This window comes from Gossypium arboreum, chromosome 1 (assembly GCF_025698485.1).
Source record: "Gossypium arboreum isolate Shixiya-1 chromosome 1, ASM2569848v2, whole genome shotgun sequence".
In the NCBI taxonomy this organism is placed as follows: Eukaryota; Viridiplantae; Streptophyta; class Magnoliopsida; order Malvales; family Malvaceae; genus Gossypium; species Gossypium arboreum.
In genome coordinates, this window is record NC_069070.1 from 7,866,856 (window position 1) to 7,879,210 (window position 12,355).

Sequence of the window (12,355 nt, forward strand, 5' to 3'; positions counted from 1 at the left end):
AGACATAGTCTATTCCTCTTGTATTTGAGTAAAAATTTTTCGACATAGTGAATTTTCTTCTCCTGCCTGCGTGGTTTTTTTCCGAAAGGGTTTTCACGTAAAATTTGTGTGTTCTTTATTTTATTTATTTTATTCTATTTTTTTCACAAATTGGTATCGAGCTTCCGGGTTATTCATCTCGATCACGGTAATGGCGTCTTTGAAGTATGAAATTCATTGTTGGATCGCAACACCGATTTGCGTTGTGGCAAATTAAGATGCAATCGCTTCTTGCACGATGGATCTCAAGGATACCTGCTAGGATAGATAAGATGCCTTCGACATTAATGAGATGAAGAGAAGAAGCGTAAGGATCGAAAGGCATTAACACAATTACATCTCGCATTTGTCCAACGAAATTTTGCGGGATGTGATGAAAGAGAAAACTGCCATTGCATTATGGAAGAGGCTAGAACAAATATGTATGTCGAAAACTCTAACAAGCAAGTTGCATATGAAGCGGCGTCTTTATGCTCATCGTTTGGAGGAAGGTGCGTCGTACACGAACACTTAATGTTGTTTAAAGAAATTCTCTCAAACTTGGAGGCCATGGAGGTTCAAGATGATAAGGAAGATCTAGGGTTGATTCTACTTTGTTCGTTGCCCGCCTTATTCAACCTTTAGAGACACGATTTTATATAGCCATGAGTCTCTCACAGTTGATGAGGTTTATGATTCTTTAACCTCGTATGATAAGATGAAGCATCTTGTGGTTAAACCCAACTCTCGGGAGAGGGTCTCATTGTTCGTGGGAGACAAGACCGGAATGTTGATGATGATCGTGGTAGAACACAGAACGGAATCCTCGTGGTAAATCTAAGGGTAGATCGAAATCTTCAAACAGAGGTAAAACTTGCAACTTCGCAAGAAGAAAGGGCACATTAAATCTGAGTGCTATAAGCTACAAAATAAGATTAAAAGGAGGTGCGAATCAAAAGGGAAAACAACGAAAATTCCGTGAAGGCGATGTTGTAGAAGACTACGATGGTGAACTTCTAGTTGCTTCATCAATGATTCTAAAGTGGCGAGTGGATACTTGATTCAGCTGCACCTTCCACATGAGTCCCAATCGGGATTGGTTTACAACTTATGAAACAAGATTCAAGGTGTTGTTTTGATAGGAAATAATGCTTCATGTAAAATCGCAGTGTTGGAACAATTAAAGTTAAGATGTTTGATGGAGTTGTCGAACACTTAGTGACGTGCGGCATGTTCCGAATTGAAAAGAAATTTAATTTCGTTGAGTACTCTTGATTCAAAAGGGCATGATACACAAATGAAAGTGGGGTTTTAAAGATTTCAAAGGGTCCCTTGTTGTGATGAAAGGGCAAAGAAAGATTGCCAAGTTATATGTTTCTGAGGTTCTATCATTCTCGGTGATGCAATTGCCGCTTCTCTTCCTTGTCGATGATGATATTACTAAACTTTGGCATATGCGCCTAGGGCATATGAGTGAGAATGGCATGGCGAATTAAGCAAAGAGGACTTCTTAATGGGCAAGGAATTTGCAAACCTAATTTTGTGTGAGCACTGTGTTTTGGGAAGCAAAGAGAGTTCGATTCACTAGAGGAATCCATAACACGAAGGAAACGTTGGAGTATATCCATTCGATCGTGGGGCCGTCCAGAGTGCCTTCGAGAGGTGGAGCTAATTATATGCTAACCTTTATTGATGATTTTTCCGAAAAGTTTGGGCGTTCTTCCCGGCGAAAAGCGATGTGTTTTCCACATTTAAATCTTGGAAAATTATGATTGAAAAATGACGGAAAATGATAAAATACCTCCGCATGCATAATGGCTTAGAGTTCGCTCGATGAGTTTAATAGATTGTGCAAGTCGAAGGGATCATGAGACACTTGACGATTCGTCATACTCCACAAAGAAAACGGCGTTGCGAACGAATGAACAGAACGATCATGGAGAAGGTTCGATGTATGTTGTCAAATGCCAACTTACCAAGTCATTTTGGGCGTAAGCACCTCATCGCATGTTTTTGATCAACCGATCTCCATCCGCTGCCATTGAGAAAAAGACTCCACAAGAGGTATGGTCCGTAATCCCGCTAATTATTCGATTTAAAGATTTTTGGGTGTCCTGCGATGCTCATGTTGATAATGGAAAATTGGAACCGAGATCCATTAAATGCGTTTTCTTGGTTATAAAGTGGTGTAAAAGGCTATAAGTTATGGTGTCCTGAAAATAGAAAAGTTGTGATTAGCGAGAGATGTTGTTTTTGATGAAACCGCTATGCTACCTAACTTATCTCTTAAAGACTCTTCCAATAAAGAAAACCAAAAGCGGTGGAGCATCGATTAATACGAAATCAACTCCTCAAGCCAAGACAAAAATTGAGAATAGAGTTGCTTCTTCACCGCAATACTCTATCGCCAAAAACAGACAAGAAGAGAAATTAAACCTCCAAAGAAGTATGCCGAGGTTGATCTAGTTGCTTATGCTTTAAATGTGGTGAAGATATAGATGCGAATCAAGAGCCATTTAATTATTCGAGGCGATTAGTGTGAAGACTCGTAAAAGTGGATGTTTGCTATGCAAGAGGAGATGGAATCACTCCACAAAAAGCGAACATGGGATCTTGTAAAACTTTCTAAAGGTAAAAAGGCATTCGTTGTAAATGGGTGTTTAAAAGAAAGAAGGGACTCAGTGAGTTGAAGAACCCGGATATAAAGCAAGGCTTGTTGCAAAGGGTTACAATCAAATTCCGAGTGGACTTCACAGATGTGTTCTCTCCAGGTTGTTAAGCATAGTTCGATTCGAGCTTTGCTTGGTATTGTGGCCATGCATGATTTGGAGCTTGAGCGCTTAGATGTAAAACCGCATTTTGCATGGAGAACTTGAGGAAGATATTTACATGCAACAACCGAGAGGGTTTTATAGTCTCGTAAAAAGAGGACTATGTTTGCTTGTCAAAAAGTCCCTTTACGGTTTGAAACAATCACCAAGACAAGGGTACAAGAGGTTTGATTCCTTTATGACTTCTCATGATTTCAAAAGAAGTAGTTTTGACAGTTGTGTCTACTTTAAGAAAAACAGTGATGGTTCTTTTGTGTATCTACTTCTTTATGTTGATGACATGTTGATAGCGACAAAAGATAAAAGAGAGATAAGAAAGGTTAAAGCCCAACTAAGTGAAGAATTTGAGATGAAAGATTTAGGACCAACAAAGAAGATACTTGGTATGGAGATTCTCGAGATAGAAAAGCAAGTAAATTGTACCTAAGTCGGAAGGGTACATTGAGAAAGTTCTTTGCAGAGTTCAATATGCAGAGTGCTAAGCTCGTTAGTACTCTTTTAGCGACCATTTCGACTTTCATCGGCCTTATCTCCTCAATCGATAATGAGATTGAGTACATGTCACATGTTCCATACTCTAGTGCAAGAGGATCTCTCATGTATGCTATGGTTTGTTCACGCCCGATTTATCATATGCACGATCGGTCAGCTTAGCGATACATGGCGAATCCTCGTAAAGAACACCGGAAAGCGCTTCGATGGATTTTAAGATACTTACGAGGCACTACTAATGTTTGCTTACAGTTTGGAAGAACTAAAGATGGAGTTATAGGGTATGTTGATGCTGATTTTGCTGGAGACCTTGATAGAAGAAGATCTCTCACGAGTTACGTCTTTACAATCGGAGGTTGTGCAATTAGTTGGAAAGCCACTTTGCAAACTACGATCGCTTTGTCTACCACCAAAGTCGAGTACATGGCGATTATCGAGGCTTGTAAAGAAGCTATTTGGTTGAAGGGACTATTTAGTGAACTCAATGAAGACCTTCAAATCAAGACAAGATTTTGTGACAGTCAGAGTGCCATCTTTCTTACAAAAGATCAAATGTTTCATGAGAGAACAAAACACATTGATATTCGGTATCATTTTGTTCGTGATATTATTGCTCGTGGTGATATTGTTGTGAGCAAAATTAGCACTCATGAAAATCCTGCAGATATGATGACTAAGTCACTTCCTATAACCAAGTTTGAGCATTGCTTAGACTTGGTTGGTGTTCATTGTTGAAGTTAAACCCTTAAGGGGTTTTTGGAAGAGGTGAAGAACTTGTTTATTGAAAGTTCGCGATGAAGAACTTGTTCATTGAGAATTTGTGTCAAGGTGGAGATTGTTAGAATTAAGTGACCCAAATTCTTATTTAAATAAAATACGATGGAAAATAAAATAAAAGTAAAATCCATATAGAACTAGACTTCTTTTATTTTATTTTAGAATAAGGTTTTTAAACCTTATTAAACTCCATCTATTTTATATTGATTAGGATAAGGTGTTTCAATCCTACTAGAATATGGCTTTGCAAGCCTATAAATAGACATAGTCTATTCCTCTTGTATTTGAGTAAAAATTTTTCGACATAGTGAATTTTCTTCTCCTCTGCCCGTGGTTTTTTTCCCGAAAGGGTTTCCACGTAAAATTTGTGTGTTCTTTATTTTATTTATTTTATTCTATTTTTTTTCACAACATTCTTTGTTTACAGTTACAACAATACTAGATAGATGAAGCAATATTCACGTAAGTGCAGTTATGAAGGAACTCCATGGTGTTTGCTGTAACCATCACAACAGACTTGACATTACAGCTCAAAATGATGGTTTATGCCTATGAATGCCATGCTTCTTCTTGCACTATCAAAATCCTTTTGTAAAATTTTCTTCTCTTATGAACAGCAAATATCAACTAATGAAATGATGTATATTGTACAATGATCCTTACATTGTTTAATGATCTCATATATTCATATTGTGTAATGATCCTCCACATCTTTATAACTGAAAAAGGCTTGGAGCATTTCTACAAGGAAAAGCAAGTGTTGCTGTTTTTTTCTTCTTTTTTCTTTTCATTTTAGCTTCTGCTGTTGGTTTAAGGGCCGAATGGTCATCACAATACTGTAAATGTGAGGTTGGCTCTGTTAGTTTTTGCATGATATCGTGCAGTTAAAACAAGGATTTTACAGCCAGGCAACATTTTGTGCAGGGAAACTGTTCAAGTATCTTTGATGTGCTTTAAAACATATATAGTTTTACATTTGTTTAGTATATAATTGCTCTTTTTTTTGTGTGTTTTATTCTGTCTTTCTTTCTCATAAAACTTAGTATTTACGTATATATGTTACTGTAGCATATGCTGTGAGAAATGTATGATGAGGGCGTTGGCAGATATAAATGTCCCCGTGAAAAGCCCTGCATGCATTTGATGTTGTTAACATTGGAGAAGGTCTCTGATATATATGTCTGTAAACTCAAGTACTGTCGAATTTCACTTGACTCCTGCATGTGTGGAGTTCAAATTCTGGTATTTATAAACTCTTCCCATGCCGGAGCTGCAGCCTCCTTTGTACCAAAAAAGAAAATTTGACGGATATTAATGAAGCTCTATATATGATATAAACAATGGTGGAGAAGAAGTTTACTTATTTGTTTAATTTTTCCTACGTTCTGGGAACTAAATACTTCTATTTAAGAAAACACACCATTTTTAAATAAAATAAAAATCCACAAGTACCAAAACTTGAATCGAAATTTTAATTACATAAATTCCAATTATTACAATACAATTAAATACTTTAAAATCTTAATATAATCATATCACGAACATGGGCCATTCCCCATAATATATTTTGTCCACAAGGCCTAATGCTCAAACTCTGCACAATTAAATTTCGAGAGTGGGAAATTTGCAAGACGTGGTTATCCCTTAAACAAGATTTAAAAACATAAAGTGATAACATATGGGTGTATCAAGTGAGTTCTTGAAGAGGCGATGAATTCGATGGAATAGAAACACCTCATCAGGTGCTTGAAGAGGCGTAGACACACGGCTATTTACCAAGAAAATATCAACATTTACACTTGGTAGAATTTGAACCTGTAACCTACGGCATATAGGACACCCCTCAACAATAATGAAATTTGAAGACAGTGATACCTTTTTATCGCAACAAAATTAGCGACACGAATCAAAAACAAAATCTGTTAGCGTATCTGCTTAAGTCTTAAAAAAATTTCAGTGCCTCTGCAACTGTCATACATACAGCAACTCGAGATCTAAATATTCATTGGTGGGTCCCGACACCCACGCCGACAGCAAGATTCAAAGCACTGAACAAAAAGTTAATATCATCTAATTATTTATATCATGGATGGATGCAATGATAGATGAGAAATGATAACTAAGAGGAAAGTCAAATCCACAATAACAAGAAACACAGATTTTGTCAAACTTGTTTATAATGCCATATGATTCTCCAGCACCTTTAACAAACATTCTTAAATATATTTTCAAGTTTGGTTATGATTAAAGAAAAATGCATCAATAAAATGCTCCTTCATTCTTGTAAGATAATCAAGGCATGCAGCATATGTCACCACCTATGCATAAGATGAGAGACCAAGTTCTGATCTACCTTCTACTAGCATGGCTCCTGCTTATACATTATCAACTCCAGGGATCCGATATCAGATATCAAGCTATTGACTCAGGCAATATTCACCCCCTACCCCCCCCCCCCCCTCTTTTCTCAGTTTTCGCATTCAATGCGTTGCATACAACTACATGAAAAAGGCTTTACATATAGCTTCTAAATTCTAATGCATTTATGTTCTTTTCTATAGTGCGAACAGTTCACTTCAGGTTCAGCAGACCTAGAAGCCTAATGCTGAGGTCACGTGTTAGTAATGCATTGCCTACCTGGGTAAGCACTATGTAGTCTCTTCCTATAGTAGCTGGTATAACAAATCCATTCACTAAACAACTACTTGCTACTGTAAAATGGTTAAAAACAGGTTAAAATGAAGAAGATTCATAAATCCCAATCTGGACCCAACCCAGTCGAAAATCGCTGGTCACCATCTAAACACTAAGGTGACACAAAGCAGAATGGAAGTAAGATGTCTCAATGTAGGTTTTTGTGCTTCTACAAAAATGAATTTTACTTTGTAAGCTTCATGTGAGAAAGCAAGTATCGATGTACTACTATATGCTTCTATCATGTATTAAAAGTTCTACATGAGTTAGTCCTGGCTCTCTCACCTAGTAAAGAGTAGTTCTGTGTGCAATGGTATGCTCAGTTTTATTCAGTCAGAAGGTAATCCTACCTCAATACAATATTCTACAATATAATGCTACTATCCATTGCAGCTACCACAAATGCATGCTAGACTATCCCATTTCTGAAGAAAGAAACGCTCATCTTTCATATGTGAAAGGAAATGTAGGCTTGATTCGAACCTTGAATGTGACTGCAAGTAAATATGTCAACAAATGGCTCCTCAGGTGGCTGAAACAATTTTTAAACAAAGAACTGCTGACAAATCTTTATGAGTGAGGAAATCAATTATTAAAAAAAACCATGCAACAGAGGTACAGATCAGATAAGAGGAAGCAATGACAGTGTAACTATTAGCATGACAACATCCCTATCACAAAAGTTTCCAGGGATGACGCTTGAAATGTTTAACAGCTAGCTCAAAATGCCACAAGATAAAAATGTCAGGTTAGTACTTAGTTTAATCAAAATTTCTCAGACCAATCAACGATCATACGAAAAATAGGGGCCCTTTGGAGCATGGATGTGGAGTATTTCATGATTTTGCAACGTATCTTGAATGAGCCAGCATCAAAATTGCCACTATATTAAAAATAATACAATTCCTTTAAATATATGAGACTCACCGTAAACTAAAATAATTCAGTGTACAATCATCTTATACAGCACGCTTCCGCTTAGATCTCTTGCTTCGTCTTGGCTGAGAAATATTAGGAACTTGATTGCTTGCAGTTGAAGAATATGCTTCTTCGAGAGCCTCATCACCCTGTTGCAGACTTGAAATTAGTCATTATCTTTTGAAAATAAATGGGGTAAAATTCATATTTGTATTAATCCACCAGCTGGCACAATTTCGAATGGTAAAATATTAGGAAAGCATCCAACCAACACATCAAAATACCAGCCTTCCACCTAAACGCCTAAAAAGAGGTTTTATGATTATTGACATAGAAAGGCCAAACCTACCATACCTGTATAGATTGTTACAACAGAAATATGTAATGCAATTTAACATATATTCTTCAAGTACAGAAAAAGAGAATCACCAGTGCTGTTTTAGAGTTAACTACAGTTATCTGCAATAAAACTCATTATGCATATAAGACAAGTCAAGTCTGGTTATAGCTAATGTCCCCTCATGTTACCAATTAATCCTCCCCACGTTAATAGCATACCATGCTTGCACTCACGCACAAAAGGAACTGTTTGATTTTATTACATAGTTCAGTCAATATTGGATCTTGCAGCAGTGGAACCCACCTACAGATACCACAAAATCGAAACTTTGGGTATGTAATCATGCTGCCATAACATGCAGAGGCAGATTAATTTCATCTCTGCCTAAAACTGACTAGCTTTCAATGTCATTATTTGCTTCTTGTTCACTGTCCTAAATGACTATTTTAGAAGATCCAGACATGACAGTTAAAAGTAGTATTATCATCACAAATGACTTCATAGAATTCAACTTGCAAGGGAAGCTAAAACCTTCCAAATGGTCCCACAATTATTCTGTCAGACAACTGTCAATCTAAACATGTCATCATTTTTTTCTGGAAAGTGAAAGTTATAATATTACCTTGCCCTTTGTCTCTTCATCTGATTCCCCATCAGAATCAGATGCTGAGTCTAGACTCTGAAACTCTTCTGCTGGCAGAGCCTTGCTTACTTTCTTCTTCTTCTCTTCTTCTTTTAACTGCCTGAACCTGTCAATTTCCATTTATTTTTCAGCATGCTAAATTTGAAGAAAAACACAGAACCGTGTACATAATTTAAAAAGCCAGGCACTAACCTATCCCCAGCCCGTGCTGGCTGAGCAGCTGACCGTTTTGCACGTCCTGCAGTAATAATTCCACTTGCACTCTCATCAACAACAGGTTTTGCACCACCTAATTTGCGAAGCCACACTTGTTGTGCAGTGCTAAGGACGTTATTCGTGAACCTAAAAATGGGTTCACCTCAAAAATGACAATCTATACAGCTTAATAGGAAGCTGAATTTTTAACATTAAGTTTGGGTGTACCACTACTTAGAATAAGGAACAATGCACAGTGCTCAAGCAACCAATTTCATTTAGAAGGCTAGAATGAGCAACATGTTTATACTACATTCAACAGGAAATGACAAACAAGAACAGAGATTCACACATATTATGCGCATAGTATGAAAACAAATGAATATAAAAGTTATATGTGGAGATACTGGGGTGGGTGCTCAAATTAAATCCAGAGGGAATGAAATGCTCTGAAGCTGGGACAATTATTCTCATGTATGCAAGTTCAGTTACATATTTTATGCTAATATATAAAAATTCCAATTGGATATTTACATCCAACCTCAAAGAGCATTATTAACAACAGAAAATAAAAGAAAATGAAGTCTGCAAGTACTAGTCCCGCTGGCACATAATACATCATAAGTTAATGATAGCACAAGAATATGAAGTGCTCCGTTCATGCTTTTGAATCATGGCCACATAAAAACCACTGCATGCAGTATATATTGGTAACACAATTAGAAAACAAACTAGAAGCAAAGTGCATATTACTAAGGCTATTGGTTTCAATAAAATTGCAAAAAAGAGACCAACCAGTAAATAGATAATCCTGACGGAACGGATAATGAAAAGTAACCAATCATAAGCGGAAGAAACTTGAAAACAAGAAGTGTGTTCTTTTGGGCTGGATCATCCGTCTGTCAAAAGAAAATTTGAAAGATTCAAACTTCTTAACAAATTAATATGCAAAATAAGAATGAAACGGAAGTAGTGAGACAAGTTCTTCTTACCTGGGGTGGCTTCATCAGCTCCATTGAAACATATTGACTGACAACAAGAAGCACAGGTAAAACAAGGTATGCAGCAGTGTCATGCCAACCCAATGGTGGATGGCCATCCTGCACGACCATTGTCCTTCATATGTTAGATAACAGAATTAGATATATAAACCAAAGACAGAACATGGTCTCCATGCCTGGTTAACAGAAGCTACATCTGAAATCTCTAATTTGCTATTTGTAATTTAACTTCAGCTGTAAATTGCGGTTAAGCCATATCTTTACACAAATTTAGCAGCTATTTTAAATTTATAGTTAAATTTTTTTTTGTCCTTGGCAATCAAAGGTGAAGATGCTACAAAGTAATGAAGGTAGTTAAAAAGGTAAAACCAATACAATTAATCTTCAAAAACTAGCGGTCTCCCCTCTCACAACTGCTAATAAATATATCGATGCCAAAGAGGCTCAAATCACTAACAACAGCCAATCTCTTTAACAACTCTGTACAACTAGAAAAAAAGAAAAGAAAAGGAAAGTTGTCACGGACAAGCATAAGATACAACAAAAAAGGCCATGTAATCTAAAATGTTGCAATATGCAAAAATAACAAAGAGAATCATTAACCTTATAATTTTAGAGGGTAAGTTTATTACCACAAATGGAATAAGCCAAGAAATTCCAGACCCACTTTGCCGAGCAGCAATTGTAGTTGGCCCACCCAAAGATGGGATCCAAAAGAAACCTTCTGTCAACAGCCCCTTTGAGTAAAAATTCGCAGCAATCAGTAATGAAACTTATTTAACATGTGAAAGAGTTTTCCAACATCGCTCAGAAATCAGAATGCAATGCTACGTCAAACTCTTTATTACCTCATTTGCCACATTTGAGAGAGCTTGATACAGGCCAATCCAGACTGGAATAGTAGCTAAAGTAGGGAAGCAACCTGCAGAGAAGAAGATTTAAGATACAGATGAGCATTGCCCCACGAAGTTAACAACTACAAGACCTGGCATCTCTGTGAAAAGAAGAGAGGAAAAAAGGCCTGAAGAAAAGAATGGCACGAGAAAGGTTCGCGTCATAGATTCATTATTCATTCTATATTTTAATATAATTCTAATATTTAAGTTCAAGTCCGCTGCCATACAACAATCACAAACTCTGTATCACCAGCTTTTAATATAAGCTAGATACCAACGAAGCAAAAACCCATCACTCAAAAGAACCTAAATTAAATTAAACATGAAAAATAACCATACAATCTAAACTCAAAAGTAATTAATCAAAAGGATACCTGCCATAGGATTAACATCATACCAACGAAGCAAAAACCCATCATTCAAAAGAAGCTAAATTTAATTAAACATGAAAAATAAACATACAATCTGAAGTAATTAATCAAAAGGATACCTGCCAAAGGATTAACCCCAGCCTGCCTATACAAGCGAGATGTTTCAAGTTGTATTCTCTCCTAAAATAGCAGCAAAAGAAAACCAATAAACCAAAACGAACCATTCCAAACAAACCAAAAAAAAAAAAAAAAGAGTAAATACTCAAATTCAGACTTCAGTATTACCTGATTGCCTGCATATCTTTGTTGGATAGCTTTTATTTTCGGCTGAAGATTTTGCATAGCTAGCGTTGATTCCACCTAGAAACCATCGTCAAGAACTAATTGTTAATAATCGAGTAAAAAGTAGTCAAAGTTTTAAGCAATTTCTTTTCCTAGACAAGTTAAACTAAAGGCAAACCTGCTGCTTTGTCAAAGGAAATGTAGCAACTTTAACTAAAACCGTAAGTAATATAATCGCAAATCCATACGCGTAAGGCACGTGTAACGTGGATAATCCATCTTTCAACACCTAAAAAAATATAAATAAACGAAATTTAGTTAGACAATTAATCAGTAACAGTTCTTAATTGATCTCTCGAATATGTGTTTATAAAGAGAGAGAGAAATGTTACCTTAAGAACGAATTCCATTCCTTCAGAGATGAAGCCGAACCAGCCACCGTTTTTCTGCACGGCAGCATCAGTAGACCCGGCGGTGGTGGCGGCTGGATCGGCCGCAACAGCAGCGTCGGCGAGAGTGTATAGGAGGCTTTCGGCTTTCGTAAAAAGTACTTGGAATTCAACGGAGGAGCCAAGTGAAGTAATCGGAGGGATTTCGTTAAAGCTTAGACGGACCCTGGTAGAAACAAGTCTACGGTTAGGGAGCTTGTACAGACCACCATGACGAGAGAATTTTGATGATGATGGCAGCGAAGTGCCAATGAACGGCTGTGATGAAATCAGAGTTCTCGCCATGGATTTTGCTTGATGAAGGAATTTTTGAGAACCAAAAGAAAAAGGGAAGAATTTTCTTCAGAGTGTCATGAGTGGGGGAGAAATGGAGATGAGGTTATGGCAGAGTGTATTTTTTGAATTATCTTTATTTTTATGGTTACGTTTAACTGAAATGAACCACCAA

At 36.8% G+C, this 12,355-nt stretch overlaps 2 protein-coding genes across 2 annotated transcripts; one reads left to right on the top strand and one right to left on the bottom strand.

Annotated features, from left to right (window-relative positions):
* The first annotated feature begins 6,301 nt into the window (after positions 1 to 6,301).
* LOC108483613 (CLAVATA3/ESR (CLE)-related protein 46-like) lies at positions 6,302 to 7,123 on the top strand. Its single transcript, XM_053026942.1, has 3 exons — positions 6,302 to 6,547; positions 6,680 to 6,759; positions 6,851 to 7,123. Exons 1-3 carry the CDS (start codon positions 6,418 to 6,420, stop codon positions 6,926 to 6,928), a joined length of 288 nt encoding a protein of 95 aa, XP_052882902.1. The 5' UTR covers positions 6,302 to 6,417; the 3' UTR covers positions 6,929 to 7,123.
* A 523-nt stretch (positions 7,124 to 7,646) lies between these two features.
* On the bottom strand, positions 7,647 to 12,355 carry LOC108483612 (inner membrane protein PPF-1, chloroplastic). The gene is made up of 11 exons (XM_017787102.2): positions 11,851 to 12,355; positions 11,637 to 11,747; positions 11,462 to 11,536; positions 11,296 to 11,356; positions 10,758 to 10,831; positions 10,542 to 10,646; positions 9,901 to 10,008; positions 9,704 to 9,807; positions 8,906 to 9,055; positions 8,693 to 8,819; positions 7,647 to 7,879 (listed from the first exon to the last, which is right to left on the bottom strand). The coding sequence occupies exons 1-11, from the start codon at positions 12,190 to 12,192 to the stop codon at positions 7,772 to 7,774; spliced, it is 1,365 nt and encodes a 454-aa protein (XP_017642591.1). The 5' UTR covers positions 12,193 to 12,355; the 3' UTR covers positions 7,647 to 7,771.